This window comes from Dicentrarchus labrax, unplaced genomic scaffold (genome assembly GCF_905237075.1).
Source record: "Dicentrarchus labrax unplaced genomic scaffold, dlabrax2021, whole genome shotgun sequence".
Lineage (NCBI taxonomy): Eukaryota > Metazoa > Chordata > Actinopteri > Moronidae > Dicentrarchus > Dicentrarchus labrax.
This window is the reverse complement of record NW_026136722.1, coordinates 12,036,941-12,053,751: the sequence shown is the minus strand read 5'-3', so window position 1 is coordinate 12,053,751 and position 16,811 is coordinate 12,036,941. Positions and strand designations below refer to the sequence as shown.

At 39.6% G+C, this 16,811-nt stretch overlaps 2 protein-coding genes across 7 annotated transcripts in view; both read right to left on the bottom strand.

Moving 5' to 3' along the window:
• Positions 1-111: 111 nt before the first annotated feature.
• prkcsh (protein kinase C substrate 80K-H) lies at positions 112-6,183 on the bottom strand. Of its 3 annotated transcripts, none has more exons than XM_051386765.1 (18): positions 6,076-6,183; positions 5,536-5,678; positions 5,296-5,412; positions 5,006-5,101; positions 4,859-4,916; positions 4,574-4,691; positions 3,961-4,090; positions 3,637-3,721; positions 3,144-3,222; positions 2,949-3,032; positions 2,704-2,868; positions 2,520-2,613; positions 2,112-2,181; positions 1,875-1,964; positions 1,700-1,774; positions 1,503-1,602; positions 1,228-1,387; positions 112-326 (listed from the first exon to the last, which is right to left on the bottom strand). In XM_051386765.1, the coding sequence occupies exons 2-17, from the start codon at positions 5,663-5,665 to the stop codon at positions 1,241-1,243; spliced, it is 1,638 nt and encodes a 545-aa protein (XP_051242725.1). In that variant the 5' UTR covers positions 5,666-5,678; positions 6,076-6,183; the 3' UTR covers positions 112-326; positions 1,228-1,240. The 3 variants fall into 3 exon arrangements, with proteins under 3 accessions (XP_051242725.1, XP_051242726.1, XP_051242727.1); XM_051386766.1 differs by having other exon boundaries at positions 1,239-1,387; XM_051386767.1 differs by lacking the exon at positions 6,076-6,183 and adding an exon at positions 5,994-6,017.
• Positions 6,184-6,794: 611 nt separating this feature from the next.
• The window catches only part of pde4a (phosphodiesterase 4A, cAMP-specific), a 40,947-nt gene continuing 30,930 nt past the window's right edge, over positions 6,795-16,811 (bottom strand). For all 4 annotated transcript variants that reach the window (XM_051386759.1, XM_051386760.1, XM_051386761.1 and 1 more), the window contains 9 exons: positions 15,679-15,772; positions 15,389-15,552; positions 14,882-14,980; positions 14,618-14,782; positions 14,330-14,429; positions 13,251-13,405; positions 12,998-13,120; positions 11,131-11,313; positions 6,795-10,920 (listed from right to left, as the gene is read on the bottom strand). In XM_051386759.1, coding sequence (XP_051242719.1) covers positions 10,411-10,920; positions 11,131-11,313; positions 12,998-13,120; positions 13,251-13,405; positions 14,330-14,429; positions 14,618-14,782; positions 14,882-14,980; positions 15,389-15,552; positions 15,679-15,772 — 1,593 coding nt within the window. In that variant the 3' untranslated portion in view covers positions 6,795-10,410. The remainder of the gene's footprint in view (positions 10,921-11,130; positions 11,314-12,997; positions 13,121-13,250; positions 13,406-14,329; positions 14,430-14,617; positions 14,783-14,881; positions 14,981-15,388; positions 15,553-15,678; positions 15,773-16,811) is intronic.

Here is a 16,811-nt window from a genome sequence, read left to right as displayed (position 1 = left end):
ATTGTACTACTACTACTACTACTACTACTACTACTACTACTACAACAACAGTATTGACTAAAAGCACAGCTACAACAAAATGGCTATACTGAAGTTAAAAAAACAGACAAGTTTGGAATATAATAAAAGTATGTTTATTTGAAAACCATGGAATGACTACATGTGACACAAATCAGGGACACAAGACAACAAGGACTAGCGAAAATTGGATGTGCAGACAACATAACAACTAATTGGAATTTCCATTGTTTATTCTTGATTGTGGTGGCGCTCACGGCATGGCAACTTCCATGTTGCTGCAGTGACTGTGGTCCCTCAAGAAAAACCTGCAAGAGTGAGAGCGCATACACGTTCATTTCAATAGCTTGTTTGCCTAAGTCATGACTTCCTAGATGTTAAAGGGAAGGACAATTTAGTTGCAATTAATCCCTGTAGGTTTCATTCCCAAGACAAAGCGTTTACATCAGTGATGTATCCACTGTGCTTATATTTGGGTTAGATGCTATTTTGATTTAGATCCACAACACATTAAAAAAAGAAAATTCTGTATCTACAATATCAAGGATGAACCCTTTTTTTTCTAAAAAGAAAGAATAAACAAAATACTATATGTACGTAAACCATTACGAACTGCTTTCAATTCAACGGAATTGTGTAGACAGCCTCAGCAAATTTAAAATGTTGAATATTCAGAACTTGCAAAAGGCTGAACCATCAGAAACATTTCAAGATTTCTGCAGTAAAGGATGGATGCAGATGCTATCACAGTACTGTACCCAGTTCAACAATAATGTATCCAAAGAAAATGTGGCACAACATACTGCTGTATGCATTTCTCATCCATATACTGCAACATTAAATTATAATTTATTCATTCTTACTCCTCTACTATCTTAACACCTACAATGAACTCAAATTTCCATTACCTTTCTCTTGCTGCTGTCCTGCTTTTCTTCTAAAGGGAGGCTGTAACTGCACATGCGGTTGTCTTGTTGAAACACTAAACTGTCACATTATGGATTTCTGACAGTCAGTGATTTTTATTTTGCTTGCGTAAGCATTTTTTGCACAAAAACATGACTCTTATACAATCATGGCCCAATTGTAGGACCAATTTAAGATTCTACTGGGGAAAAGATATGGTCCTGCAGTAAACCATACTGTATGTGCACCACACTCCCAATTCATTTTGAAGGTTTGCCAACAAAGTTACAAAGAGTTACTCACAAACCAAGTACCTCTAGAGCTCTTCATGCTCGTGAGCCCCGAAATCCAGACTTGGGGGCTCCTGGCAGACAGCAGGGCTGATGAACTCCATCAGATACTCACATCGACTGGGCTCTGAGGTAGACGTCACAACTGTCTCCTTTCCGCACGTTAACTTAACCTGAAAGACAAAGGAGGTCTATTTGGTCTTTCTCTGCTTTGCCCAATAAGAAAAATTAAAGAAAAGGTGAAAAAATTAAATGAACAAAAAAAATCCAGCCAGTGCAGAGACTCACCATGGTGGATCTGTTTGGACCTTGCCAGCACCCTGTTCCATGTTCATACTTCATCATAGCGTAGACGTTATCCTCAGGACCTGCCCATTTCCCCCATGTTCTACAGAAAGAAAATTATGAAACGTACAGGATGAGTAAAATAAGGACAAAACACAGTGCAAAAGACAAAATATTACCAAACATAGATATTCTCATACCCCAGGTTAGTTTCTGAGCCACCATACTTGGGTTTCTGGGATACTCTATTGAATGGACAGAGCCTGTAGATGTACCTGAAAACAAAAGATGAAATTATTCCCTTGGAAGTAGGAACTTATAACAAATATTAATAAATACAAGACAATTCTTTCCAAAGTCAGAGTGTGCACATACTCGCTAGTAGACAACTCATAACACTGGCTATAGAGGTAGGCAAACTCAGCATTGGGTCCAAAGTCAAAGGAGATTTCCTTCTCAAGGTTCCTGCAGACAAAAAGAAAATCAAATGTAATCCAATAGTGCAACAAAATCATCCATAGTACCTGTTGAAAGTTGGACTGCCGTTGCGGTAATAAACATTGATTGCATTATAGGCAAAGAAGCTCCTTTATATTCAGGCTTAGTATTTACCTGATCTGATCATCCACTTCCCGGAGAGCTCTCTCAGCCTCATCAAACTCATTCCTGGCTTTCTGAGCAGCTGGGAATCAAATATACACTAAAGTAAATTCAGTGTTCTTGCATACAAAACATCTGAGCAAATCACGCCATCCTGTTGATGCTTTTACAAAAGACAAGCAATAGATCTCAGTCATACAAAAGCAACACAGCTGTTCAATAAATTGCTTTCTTCTTCTGATCAACAATTTATTTGCAGGAATGAGAGATTAATTTGAAGATAGCACATTAAAGTTCAAACTAATAGGTACACAGTCACATCTGTGCTTTTCTTCTGGTATTTTATAGTGTGACTCACTTACTCATAGCAGAGAACTGGCTGAGTCACTCAGTTTTACACACACACACACACACACTTACAATCAATGAGGGTCTGCGTTTGTTGGTCGTAGGGTGGCATAGTCCCCTCATTATCGTCATCCTTCTTTTCTTGAGTCTGTGTCGTAGGAGGGCTCTGCTTATCAAACACAGATAAAAGTGACTCACTAAATTACACTTGAGAGTCATCCAACATAAGTTTGATTAAGAGGCTCAGTGGACTTACCTTATAGTCTGCCTCATCTGGGTCATCATCTTCATCCTCTTCATCCTCCTCCTCTTCTTCCTCTGGGATGTCATCTTCAGGGTACTGCTCAGAGTCATTGTCGGAGACTGGCTCCCTCATCTCCTCCTGTGGAGTCTCCACTGGTGCTGGGGTGTCTGCATTGGCCTGATACCAAGAAAGTCACACATTTAGAGGCGCAGAGGCTTTCACACATCGAATTTAAAAATTAACCATCTGGTTCTTACCTCCGATATGTATTTTTCCTTGATGTTATTCCAAACAGACTCAAATGCTACTGTGTCCACTTTGTCCACTCCTCCTAACAGTCCCTTTATAAACCAAAAGACAAGATTGATATTTTGATTTATTCAGCTCCTTATATTCACATTTAATGACAGTTACACTTTAACAGCAGTGTTTTTATAGAAATAATACAATACCTGGGCCTCTGCTTCTGTGAAGGAACCATCTGAATCTGGGTCAAGCTCAGAATGGGACAGAAGCTCAGCCACTGAGATACTAAGATAAAAAAATAAATAAAATGCATAATTCACTAGTTATAGTAACAACTCTATATTTCTACCAGTGAGTCAATGAGGCTACAAAAACACTGGATCATTGTCACTCTAATGATCATTCAAAATGTACACATGAAAGGTGTAAAAATAAAATATTTTTTCCAAGACACTATCTTTTGTCTGACACTTTTAATTCAAGAAAGTGGTCTCTGCTGTGTGGCAGTATTCTGGATAAATAAGGTACAGAGCAACAAGACAACTTAAAATAAAAACGGCTCCACATTTACAGACGGTGCATTTTATCTTTGCACTATTTTATTTAACTTTGTTCTTAAACGCTGTCCCTGGTAAGCTTCAAAACACTGTGAATCTTCCCTAATGGGTGCTAACAATTCTGGAAGGTGCAGATACTCACAAGTCATCTGCATCATCATCCAGTTCAAGAAACACCTCAGCCATTCTAGCCTTGTCCTTCTCCATGCGAATGACAGCTTTTTCCTCTGAAACAAAATTAACATGTCCCTTTGTGTTGAGTTGGCAGTGATTCTGATCACACACATACTTCTTGTGTTACTACATGTCTTGCATCAGGGAAGCTAGTGCTAGTACTACTAGTGTATGTGGCACTAAGGCAACTTACTCTAGCTTAAAAAAAATTGAATAAACTACACTATAATATCTCTAAGGTGATGGTCTGTACAATCCATAGATGTTGATATAGTTTCACATTTTAATTTACCTTCCCAGGCCTTCAGATGGCGCTCTTTCGCTTCTTTCTCTGGCTGCTCTGCAGTCTCCTTTACAATTCTTAGAGCTTCCACCCTATCTTCCAGATCCTTCTTACTGGTCTGAACATCTGCAAGTTTGGCCTGTTGAGAGAAATCAAAATAATACATTTAAATAAATAAGATATACACAATATCTGAAAACTTCATTCAATTTATGAAACAACGTGCTAACATCTACTTGAGAGAAAATATCAACTGTTTGACACCAATAACCTCACTGTCAACTTGGAAGACTTGGCATCTTTTGTTACTCTGAAATTAGCTGAAGTGTTTGTTTTTTAGAAGAGATTTCAGATGGCCAGCATCTAGTTTCTGGTGAATTAGTAGGATGTGCTCAACATAAGGTCACTCTAACTACTGTTTTCATTTTTCTGTGTAGAATAAGCAAAACATAGGTGACATAGCCAGACATACAATACTTGGTGTGGGCACCTTCGACATCTCTACTGAAGTGTTAGCATATCCGTATAAAAACATATTTGACACAGTCATAATCCATGTTTTAAAGCTCTGGATCTTGATTATTACTCAAACAAATACCAAAGGATTTCTTGTCATTCACACCTTCTTATCCTCTAGGCCCCTCTTGGCCTCCTGGATAATTTGTTGTTTAAGCAGAAAGCCCTCCTTAGCGATCTCTGCCATCTTCTGCAGGCTCTCCTTCTCTTTGCGCCCCAACTCCCTGCAAATCACATGACATGAAAAAGATTTATTCAACAAAAACAAAACATTTGACATTTTCTGGAAACTCAATGTGGACGTAAGCATGTGCAGTCCCTATGGCCAAATTGGGCTTAGACTACATATCGTACACAAGTTATTACAGTTATAATCCAAAAACATTCCCACCTGCAGGTGTTCTGACAGGTTGCACCACTGTTGTACTCATCTGTGGTGTCACAGCAGTCTGTATAGGAAACCCAGATATTAAACAAAAATCCTGCAAACACACACGACACCTGAGAAGAAATAATAAGCACAGTTTAAAACTCGTACCACAGATTCCGTCATTGATGCGGGAGGAAGGGATGAAGGCTGGTCGGAAACCTGCATTGGTACAGTGGAAGCTACCATTGGGACAAGCAGCCGTACCTGCAAATAAAAGTGTTATTAAATATACAAAACAGCCACTCAACATTATCATGACCTAGCAAAGGTAGAATTATACAGACTAAGCAGACCTATTACATTTACCACTAGCTATTTTATTTAATTCTTTGCACTGTGGGGAAGAAAATAGTACTGGACGGTAGTACAGGAGTCTCCAGCATGCAGCATATACACACCTGGTTCATCAGAACCGTCGTGGCAGTCACAGTAGTCATCATTCACTCTGTCAAAGGGAATAGTGCGGGTACCATCCAGGCAAGTAAAAGGTTTTCCCTCCTCATAGAACTGCCGTTCTTTTGAAGTTGAACAGAAGAAAAGAGTCAGTGCTCCAAAATTATAGACAACTGCAACCGCAAAATACACAACTGTACTCATTAATCTGTCTTATTAGTTGTAATTAAATGAAAAACGCTTACTCGATAGCGGGACACCGCGAGGGCGTTGGATTTCCACCGCCGAGACTCCCACACTCAGCAGCAGCAGCAGGAGGAGGTACTGACAGGGCTTCATGACAGGGCAGCTCCACACTGGCTCAGAGTTGGACATGGTTCAACTGCACCTGAACCGCCGATCAATCACACAAACTTCGCAGATTAATACAGGTAACCCACTGTAGCAATTATAAACACGACGTGACAGGGTAGGTAACGCTACGAACTAATAAAAGCAACAAAACCACATTAAGTGTGTACGCTTGTTCTTGTTATTTTTACAAAATACAATGACTTCTTGTTCGTTAGCCGAGGGCTAACAAATTAGCTTGCTAATGCTAAATAGCGAATTTAGCTTAAGATTAAAAGCAAACCATAAACTAACTAACACTTAAAAGCAAAAGACCAACTGTACTTATGTCGTTACAATAACATCATAATACCTCTAGTGTGCAAGGTTAATAACGTAGGTAAAAAAAAATCATTACAATATTTTCTAAGAACAAGCTAATAGCTAATCATTACCGGTCAACACAGCGCCTAGTTCCGTCACGGCAATGCGCCTGCGCATATCCCCACCTATCTGTCTTGTTTCACTCTGATTGGACGACGCTCTGTTTAGCCCTTGTGATTGGCGGAGAGCCGTGGCACGTTGAAGCAGAGGGTTCTGGGTATACTTGAGGATGCAGCCATCTCATGCCCGACTCAGACAGGTGCAGGTAGTCGTCACTGTTTACATCATCATGCTTACACTACATTTAATATTAGCGTAAAAGCAAACAAGTAAATAAGGTCCAAGTGGACGAATGCTATTTAAAAACCGCCGTATTCATTCAGATGTATCTCAAAAATCTTCAACCATACACGGTCTGCGAACATAGTCTATGAAATCATCTGTGGTGTTAAAGATTTTATTTAAAGTTTTTGTCTCGTGTACACATAACTGGGCAGTGTTAAAAATAGGATGTGCGTATGTGGGTTCAAACCTATACTGGAACAAATACCTCAAATAGGTCTCTACGCAACAGTTGCTAGAAACCAGTGTGGATGTCTGGAGCTCCTATGGACCAAGAGAGGTTGCCTGCAATATGCAGTTAATAATACAGTCTTGCTATTGTAAGAATTATATAGATTATACTACCAGCTCCTGGACTAATAAATAATCTGCATTAATGCAATAAATACACACAAACATGTAAAATGCTGACATACCAAACACAATAACAGCAAACATGACAACGGCATTGTATTTAATATAAAAATCTTACTTTATTTGTATTTTTAACACACTTTACAGTACCGAACAGTGAAATAAAAGAAAAATATACTGATATACTATAATATTGTTTTATATATAGATGTTTGCTTATTAAATGCATTTATTCACAAAATGACACCTCAGCTCTGTTAAGAGGAAAAACTTTCATAAAAATAATATAATAAAAAATAACTTGGACACATTTTACACATTACAGCAAGATCATTTACAAATATTACAATCATTTCATGTTTTTTCCCTTGAATAATCTTTCTTACTTGTGACAAACACATGAATTAAAGCCCAGAGAATTATTCACAGAGGGAGTCAGTCTGCGACAAAGTAACCTGACAGCAACCCGATGGGAACCAGCTAGTTAGGCCACCATTGGACGGACATTTAGGCTATCAGGCTAGTGATTAAAGTTACTAAGAAACAGAGGTGGTGATAGTACTAGAAATGGCCAAGTTAGACAAGGACACATTTATTTCCTTAGAACATGTCACATCCTGTGTGACTACATCAGCTTACATTTGACTTTATCAGTCAGACTTTATCAAATAAGTTCAATCTCACATGGACTGTTAATAGAGAATGACTAGTTTGTTTGATTATGCCTCTAGAAAAGGGGTTTACAATGATTACTGCACAATGAAAGTTTGTGATTTGGCCTAATGGAATATAATTAACAGGTGACCGCCAATGACCAAACCACCAGCACAGACTGTACACCTGAAACACACTGTTTGCCTCAAAACCTGATGGAATAAAGTGCTGGTACAAATATATTTGATTTTAACAATAAATGTGGACGGTTAAAAAATGTGACAGAATGTTAGCACAACTGAGCAAAAACATAATCAGAGAATGAAAAGGTGGGGATGTGGCCTGCATTGCTTCAGTGGTTCACTTAACAACCTTAAGTGGTTATTTGTCAATCATTATGACTTGGATAAATTTATAATTTACAGTCCAATATTACATTATATACAAGAGTGGTAATGCTTATAGCTTTATCATCAACACATGATTCATTTTCCAGACCATCCACCAGAATGATATAAAAATAAACTGTACACAAACTGTTCAAAGAAAACACTTCCCATGGTTTTCTTTTCATCATTTAAAAAGAATGGCAGCAATCAATCAATTGAATAATTTTCTTAATAAGAAACAATTGCTACAGTATTGTGTTTGTATGGCAATTAAATATTAATGTTTTTATAGCTTATGACATAACAAGAAGCCACAAAAACAAAGCAACATCTTTAAAGTAAAAGGCCAATGCATATGGGAATCTTTTATTTAAGTAACTGCAATAGTAATCCTGGATTCCCATTCCACAAAATGAAAGCCTGTGTGGTGGCCCCGCAGCTCTGCTCCATCCTGCGACAGAGCAGGTCAAACACACAGGCTTCTGTTGCACCGAGCTGTGGTGTCTTCAGATAAGTTCAGTTACTGACCTGCAGAAACTTGCTCTTACCTTCAAAAGAACCACACCCATGTTCTTTTTTTTTTTTTTTTTACCCTGTGAAAAACAAACACCTAAACAAACTGTGACCTATTTAAGCTGTGCTGATCAAATCCTGAATACCATTCAACAGGATGTGGTGATGCCAGTGAGGGAACAATGACACTTATGACAATATCTTTAGCATTCTGCCCTTTCTTTCTGTTACTCACTCGCGTACTCATGACAACACAATAAGCCACGCAAACAAACACATACACGTATCAACTCCATCGTGTCAACAAGTCAATATCTGGTCAGATCCAAACAAAGGACATCCCTATTCGTTCTAATTGGCAGAAAAATCTTAACTCCCATTTCTTATTTCCTCTGCATACCTCAAGGTAGTTATGAGTCATTTTACCGTCCTGATTAAAAAAACAACACATTCTTTATGTTGGTCCGAGCACAGCAACAACATAACGACTAATTGGCAGCAATGTTTCCCTTTCCCCTCCAAATGCAATGCTGGATACATTGTGTAGAGACACACTGATACTCACAGAAATAAGCATACAGACGTGATATAAATATGCTAGGATATCTATTATATATCTTATAAATCTACATACTGGCAGGTATGTATCCTGCATCTGACATTAAGGCAAAAAAGCATCAAACATAACAAGGATGATTAGGGACTGCCAGACCACCTTTTGGCCAAGTCACGCTTCTTTCCCCTGACATTCTTCCTCCCTGATTTTCTTATTCATCTGTGTTCCTTCAATAACTTCACCCACTGAAGTTTCTCATCCTTTACTTTGGTGAGAATCGTTGGGTATGAGGAGACATAAACACACAGTGCAAGTGGGTTTGAGATGGCGAGTGAAAATTTGTTCTGCTGATGAAATAATTATGTATCCCTTCAACATATTTAGCAACTGTCAAATAGAAAATAGGCAAAACTTATGCTTCAAAGCATCACATGGCTTATTCTCAGAAAGTTTAAAAAAATCATTCTAATAAGAAAAAAACATAAACTGGAAAGAGTCCACTGGTGGTTGTGGTGGTGGTAGTGATTGCTCTGCATCTAGAGTTCTGAGTTATTATATTACCAGAAGAGCAACAAAGGAAGACTTACAGCTTAAAACATATCACCACAGAAACTGTACGTGTGAGATACACACCACAATACCATGAACAGTAAAGAGAGATCTTTAACAAGAGACAATCAAAAATTATAACAAAATCAGACACTCCTGTCCCACAATGCATTGCTTCACGACAGCTCCATTCAGGAAGCTGGTGTTTCAGAAAGGCACAGAGCCATCTTGCACCAGTAGCACTCTCCTTGTAAAGGGAAAAGGGGTATGGGACCCGGCGGTCCCTTCATCGCAGCATCTTTCTTTCCTTCGGTATCTTCCTCTCTTCTCCTCCAACTCTGTGGATTTTCTTATTTTTCTTTCCGACAGAAATGGAAAAAAAAGTCACTCGGATGTGTTGCTTTTCTGAGGAGAACAATTTCTGTTGAGGTTCTAAAGAACATGAATTACTAATACTGACTGAACACTAGTTAATACTCCATTAAGAGATGGCTTTTTCCAAAGAGATTCATTACTAATCCGTGTCCCTCATGTAAATGCACACATAAAAACATAGAGTCAAGTGTGTGTGTGTGTGTGTGTGTGTGTGTGTGTGTGCACGCGCCTGTGCGATTGCAAGAAAGGATGGGGTACATTTGGGCTCCAGTTATACTGCATGACTGATGCATGCTCGTACACACATTGCATTGGTGTATTCTACATGACTTACTCCTACTATGTTTTTTGTGTGTGTCACTTAATGTGTGTTTATGTGTGTGCATTCCAGTCCCAGAGTGCTACGCTGTCTTCAGTTTCCCATCGTTACTGCTCTCCTAAATTCCTCTAAGTCTAAAGTTCATTGTGAAATCTGTCGAAGGACTTGTCACCACTCCACATCTACAGTTGCTGTGTAATTACCCTCTCTTTAAGCGATTTTAATTTATTCCCTTTTTGAAAAATATATTTAAAGGTCTGTATTGTCATTGCAGTCTTATTTGTTCTTGGTTTGGCCATTGAAAGGATGAACAAGATAATGTGTGCAAGTGAGGAGGGAGATACAGGAGCAGAACTCATGTATCTTCAGCTTGTGAAGAAGAATCTTCCTCTTCCTCTACAGGACTTGTGTCAGAAAGTCTCTCCTTTTCGGATCGTACCTCCAACTGAGCTTTCAGCTCCTCCTCCTCTTCCACCTCTTCTTCCTCCATTGCCACCTCGTCTTCCTCTTCTATTATGTCCTCATTTTCCTCCTCTACCATTATGTCTTCCTCTTCATCTTTTTTACCCTCCTCCTCCCCCTGACTGCAGTCTTGTGCCACATGGTTCCGTGTAGGCTTGTCATCCTCGTCTCCCTGTTCTCTCTGAGAGCTGTCTTCGAGGGTGAGCTCAAACTGAAACTTGTCTATACAGGCGTTCAGATCCTTATCCTGGCCCACAGGAGGTGGCGAGGGGCTTTGTGGGATAGTGCTCTGGTACCAGTCCCTGTTGTCCTCCAGAGTGTCCAAGATGTCCTGGGCATCAGGGTGCACAAGGTCCCCCCATGTCTCCCACAACGGGTGGACAATGTAGTCAATAAAGCCCACCTGCAACCAGAAAAGAAAGAGTGTGACTGACATCATATAAACACTCCCTACAAATCAGCATTAAAAATGTATGAGGATGACTGCTGTGATCAGAGATGACTGATCAATCTCTGCACTGTAGTTATCATGCCACCTACAGCATTAACAGTTATCCAGTTGTGTACAGAATCATATCCATACATGCCTATTATTTCAGTACTGATCACTTACCTGACTCTTTTCCACAGATGCAGTGTGTTTATCGCACATGGGACTGATTTCCATCCCTCGCTCTCTCTCCTTATCTCCCTGCCTGAAGAACTCCTCCATGATTCTCTCCGTCCATTGTCGATACACAGCCAGGGGTTTTGTAGGATTGCTCAGGTCAGCACAGTGCACCATGTTCCTCAACACCTGCACAAAGGCACAGTCACATGTCACAATATGTCATGTATATGCAAAGTTACAAACAATAAATTCAGATTCACATTGGTAATCATCTGCCTTTAATCTCCTCTGTCCCTCTGGTCTTCTAAAGATTTGTGTTTTAAACAAACAAATCTTTTAGCAGCTGAAAGGAGGTGGTTAAAACCTAGCTTTCTGATGACCTATCTCACTTCTTTATTCTTTCTTCCTTTCTCTTCTATTAATTGCTAGCACAACTTGAAAATCCAGTCCTCTGCCTCTAAAACTAGGACGCTACTTTACCTCAACACCTGCTCCTCCCTTTTCATTTCTGGTCATGATTTTATCACCTACTTTTGTAAGAACATATATCATATTTAAAAAGTTTAAAAGGCATCCTCAACCACTTATTCCTGTATTGAATCTGGCTTAACTTCTTTCTCTCCTCTCCCCACACAAATATGCGTATACATATGACCCCTTTACGCCCTCTCTTGATGTCAGTCATCAATTCTTTTGTGACATCTGGCTGTGTGACTTCAAGTCACCTGGAAGAAGAAGAATTCTTCACAAGTAAAATGTCAACAACCACATACTCATTGCTTTTATTCCTTTCCTGAACTCTTGAATCAGAGAATTATCATAAAGGCACTTTTTAGATACAAGTCAAGATTCAGACTGGCATACTGAACCAACACTGCATCTCTCTGTTTCTGTTTTGTGAGTCTCCTGACCTCAGTTTAGACAACAACAGCAATCACCTCCTCCCTGGCACTCTTGCAGACAACAGGATATCTGGGAAAGCACATTTTTGCATTTTTCTCTCCCTTCCTTTCCACAGACCCACTAAAAGAAAGCTCAGATTCTTGCCTTTGTGGATGACACTGAACTGTACCTCTGATTCAAATCTTTGACACTTGGGTCAAATCAGGTCAGATACATTTCTGCAGGCCTGGCTGAGATCTCCAGTCCATCAAACTCAATTTAGATAATACTGAGCAGCTCTTCCGTCCTGCAAAATCTTGCCCCACACAAGATCTCACTGGCTTAATTAACAAAATAAAGTAACACCTACTTCATCAATCAAATACTGAAGCATAGTCCTCAACAAGCAGATCCTAAGATGTGAATCAGTGATCGGACTCTGTTGGAGCATTATAATCCCCAAGCTACTTAAACATACTTTAAAATAAGAGACTCCCTAACATTTGTATAGTTGCTGATTGCAACACCCTCGCCTCACCCTCCGATTGCAGGCGTGCAGGAGAAACTACAGTGGCCGCAAAAACCACAAAAGGCCCTATTAAGAGCCAGTGTTTGGTTTGTCCGTTCTGGGCTACTGTAGAAACATGTAATGTCGGACTCCATAGGAGAGGACCCGCTCTGTCTGTAGATAAGAAAGTATAAACACTATACCATGACATTTTGAGGAGGGGCATGTAAATTATGAAAAGACCATATCTCCCACGCACAAGCCATGTCCTGAAGAAGTGACACACTTTGACGCAGAAGTATAAATCAGTTTTCACCTGAGTTGGTGTTCTGTCCAGCCTCCTGCTTAGTCTTCATCTCAAACCCAACCCGTTGTTGCTTTTTTATAGCACTCTGAATTAGGGCTTTAGTAAAGTTCAGTTCTTTTGGTTAATTTGTAAATTGAAGTTACTTGTAAATTAACTGGAAGATGTCATCTCACCTGTATTCGATCAGTGTAATGGTCCAGCAGCAGTACTCCAGAACTTGTCACTTTCTTGGTTTCCACCATTGTCTTGAGGTCTGCCAGCAAACTCATGTGTTTAGACATATCTGTTGCCAAAACCTGGGAATAAAATTGGTATGAATGCATTACAGAAAGAAATAGAAAGATGGAAGAGCTAAGAACCAAATAAAGAGAATGGAGAAAGGTAGTTACACACATTACACTGAATGAGTGCGTTGACAACACTCACCATATCAATAACGAGTTTCCTCAGGCTCTGTCTCTGCCTCTTGCTAAGGTTCTGGAAGATGTCACAGTTGTCCTCGTGAAGCAGCTTGAAGCCCACAGCTAGGTGATGGTTTTCCAACACAGACTCATCATTATACATCAGGGCTAGCTCTGAGTCTGAGGGAAGCACCACACAACACATATGAGTCAAAAATACAGTTATTCCATCACTCATTCAGCATCACCATGCTCTCTCCGTCAGTGTTAGAATCAGACTGTGGTGGCACAGTTTTAAAATTTACAACTACTTAGACGATTAAAGGTGAAAGCGGAGTGCAAACAAAGCTTAACAACTGAAACGACACAGTTTACAGATTAAAAAGATGAATGTACTATGAATACATATAACAAAAAAGGTCTGCTTGATCACTCAAAGGATGGATAACAGCAGTACCAAAGGAAAAAATAAAAGAGACTCTCAAATAAGATTAGTGTATTATATGCATTAGAAACTATATGATAATCCAGTTATAGCTAAAATAACCACCAAAATTTGAGTTTGTAAATGTCAGTACTTGAATTCACACAAAAACAACATACAAAACTTTACATATATCTTAGTTCTTAATGGTCTGTGCAGTATTAAATGACCTTATATGATTTAATAGTTAATACATTTTATTAAAGAGGAAAATGCAACATGAAAACAGTCAAAATGTATAAAGACTGATGTGACAAAAATTTAAAATAAGAGTTAAAGAGTTCAAACAACATTGAAGACAAACCTTTACTGGGTAGAATTAAATGAAAGGGTATTTTTAAAGTAGCTGACCCAGAAAAGTGACCTCATCTAATTCTTAAATAGTGGATCTTAGCTACCTGTTTCTCTAAAATCACTTTTACAGAGTTGACACAAGTCGAGTCGTTTTTATACATTTATAACCTTTCTCAGTTACTTGTCTTGGTCACATACAACACGTTAGTTGTATTCGAACCAGAACCAGCTTTTTGTTTGTCCTTGCCATTATGATTTCCTCTGTTTTTCCAATTTTCTTCTTTAAAACTCATGTTTGTGTGTATCTTAATCCCATTTTGACTCACTGGTGTTTATAAGGAATTGGTTGGACACTCCTGGATGGTCCACATCGTGGATGGCAGCGGCAAATAAAGCAGCTAGTATCTCTAGATCAGTGAACACCGCCTGTCAGAGATAAATGACAGAGAAAAGAGGAAAATAATCAGTTACACTGCATTTTACAATTGCCTTTGACTACTGTGTTTGTGTATTTGTGAAAATCTGTGCATGTTAAAGTAATAAAGTTATATGTGTATTTGGTATTTGTAGTAATGCTGTGTCTTTGTCATTAGCAGACCAGTAGTGGTATTTACATCTAGAGCTGGTGTGGATAGCAGTACATGAGTAGACTGAGTGACATCTGCAGCGTGGAGGCTGTTGTGGTAGGCCACGTTGGCATGGTAGTGGTCCTCCAGGGTCATCACATAAGTGACAAATGTATCCACAGGGATCCGAAAGGTCTTCAGTAGATCTCTTTCCTGTAGCAGAGACAGTCCACGGGGGTCATTGTCACAAATAAGTCAAGTTACACGATATACTATATAATCCATTGCTAGTTAAAGCTCAATCTTTCTCACCTGGAAGATGGCAAACATTATGCAGCTGAGGGGTCGGTTATTAGAGAACTCTGCCACACGAAAGATATTAAGGCCCCACATGTTCAAGTCGTTCAGCTCCTGAAGGTGCAACAGACAACATTTACATTAGTACTACAATCTAGCAGTTTGTTACCCATCTTAATTCAACCAACAAATGTGCATGATACTACAATGGTGAATTTTTGCATTGTCGGGTATAGAGATGGTTGAGGAAAGGTATGGAAATGTGTTCAGAAATGCATGTGAAATGCATGCATGTGTTATATTTACATAAAGAGGTAGAATATGAAATACATGTAATCCCATTGTTGGTTTATGTGTGCATGTCTAATAACTTGCTTCTGGTGGGCTGTTTTCTATCTATTTACTTCAGTTCAGTAAGATCTTCCTATCCCAAAAGATTATATTTTGCAGCAAGGAAAAGGAAATGAAAAAGAGAACATAAATACAATAAAAACACAGTAAGATCACCGAACATGTATTTACCCTGGCTAACGCATCCTCATGTTCAGTCTTCACGCCGAAGCGAGGCATGGTGGAGTTGGAAAGGCTGGAACTGTGCGTGAGCTTCTTCACACCGCTGATGTGACACATGGGCTTCTCCCTCTCCCTCAAAGTCGGGGATGGGATCTCAACATCGTTCTGCTTATCTGGGGGGGAAAGAATCCGAAGTCAGCCAGGATGAAGAATTATGGTTGTGCTTGACCTAGGGTAAAAGCTATAAGGGACTTGCTGTAGTGGTTGTTCACAGTGGTTGGATGGCAGGTTTGCTTTACCTAGAAAGGTAGTGGAGATGTATTCTGACACCTGGTTCCCTGAGCGACTCATCTCTGACAAATGGGACAGCTCCCTGTTCAACATCCTCTTGAACTGAGGGTAGGACAGACAGAAACAGGAAGTGAGTGATTTTAATAGTACTTACAAAGTAGCAGCATAAAGGGTTACTGACATATCTGAAAATGTAGCGACAGGCAGATAGGTAAACCTTCAAAAGGATTAACATTGTACTTTAGATTCAATTTGCACTGATACAGAACAACAAACATTCCTATGAGTCAAATATGAGAAAATAAATTATCACTCTCAATCTGGCTCCATTCACTAAAGGGTGAGAAAATCAATTATGAAACATGTCTCTTCTTTTTCATAGCATACTGTTCAATGCCCCAATTCAGTGTGCGTGCTTATTTATGTGCTGCAGTATTGTGACATGTTTATACGTATTTGTCGCCATACATCTCCAGTGGCAATCATGAACAACTAGTCTGCGGGTCCTTGCAGTACAGGCACAAATGTGATTAAATGAATACATTATCCCTGCAGACAGAAAACCCTGTTCTTGAATGTTCTCTCAGATGTTAAATATTTTTTTTTTATATCTATGGTTAAAGGTGATTTGACAGTTACCTGTCGCACAAGTCACGTGAAGGCACAATGCAATTCGGACGAGACCCCTCGGTCTGTGTCCTACTGACTGATCTTTCACACATAACAATCTCCATGGCAACCAGAGTGGTTGCCGTGGCAACTGCCTCCTCACAGTCAGTCCTTCAGCTTGATGTGAGAGCGGTGGCTGCTTGGGTGACAATCTGAGGGAGTAGGCAGGTGTCTCTGACCTTTACCAAGGTCAACCCTCCCCTCCTCTGCTGTCTTCCTCTGTACGTCTCTCTGTTGCTTATATCTGCTCCTCCCTCCCTCTTGAGGTAAACAACACTCTCCGCCACAGCTATTGAGCCCCAAAATCCTCCTCTGTCACAGGCTCCACTTTGCCTTCCTGCCATTTCACACACCTCATGCATTCCCACTATCTTTCAGTCTTTTCCTCTCAGTTATCTCTCTTTTCCACCCATCCCATCCAGACTGGTGCTCGTTACACGATAGGCCAAGCAAATAGGTACTCTGACAACAA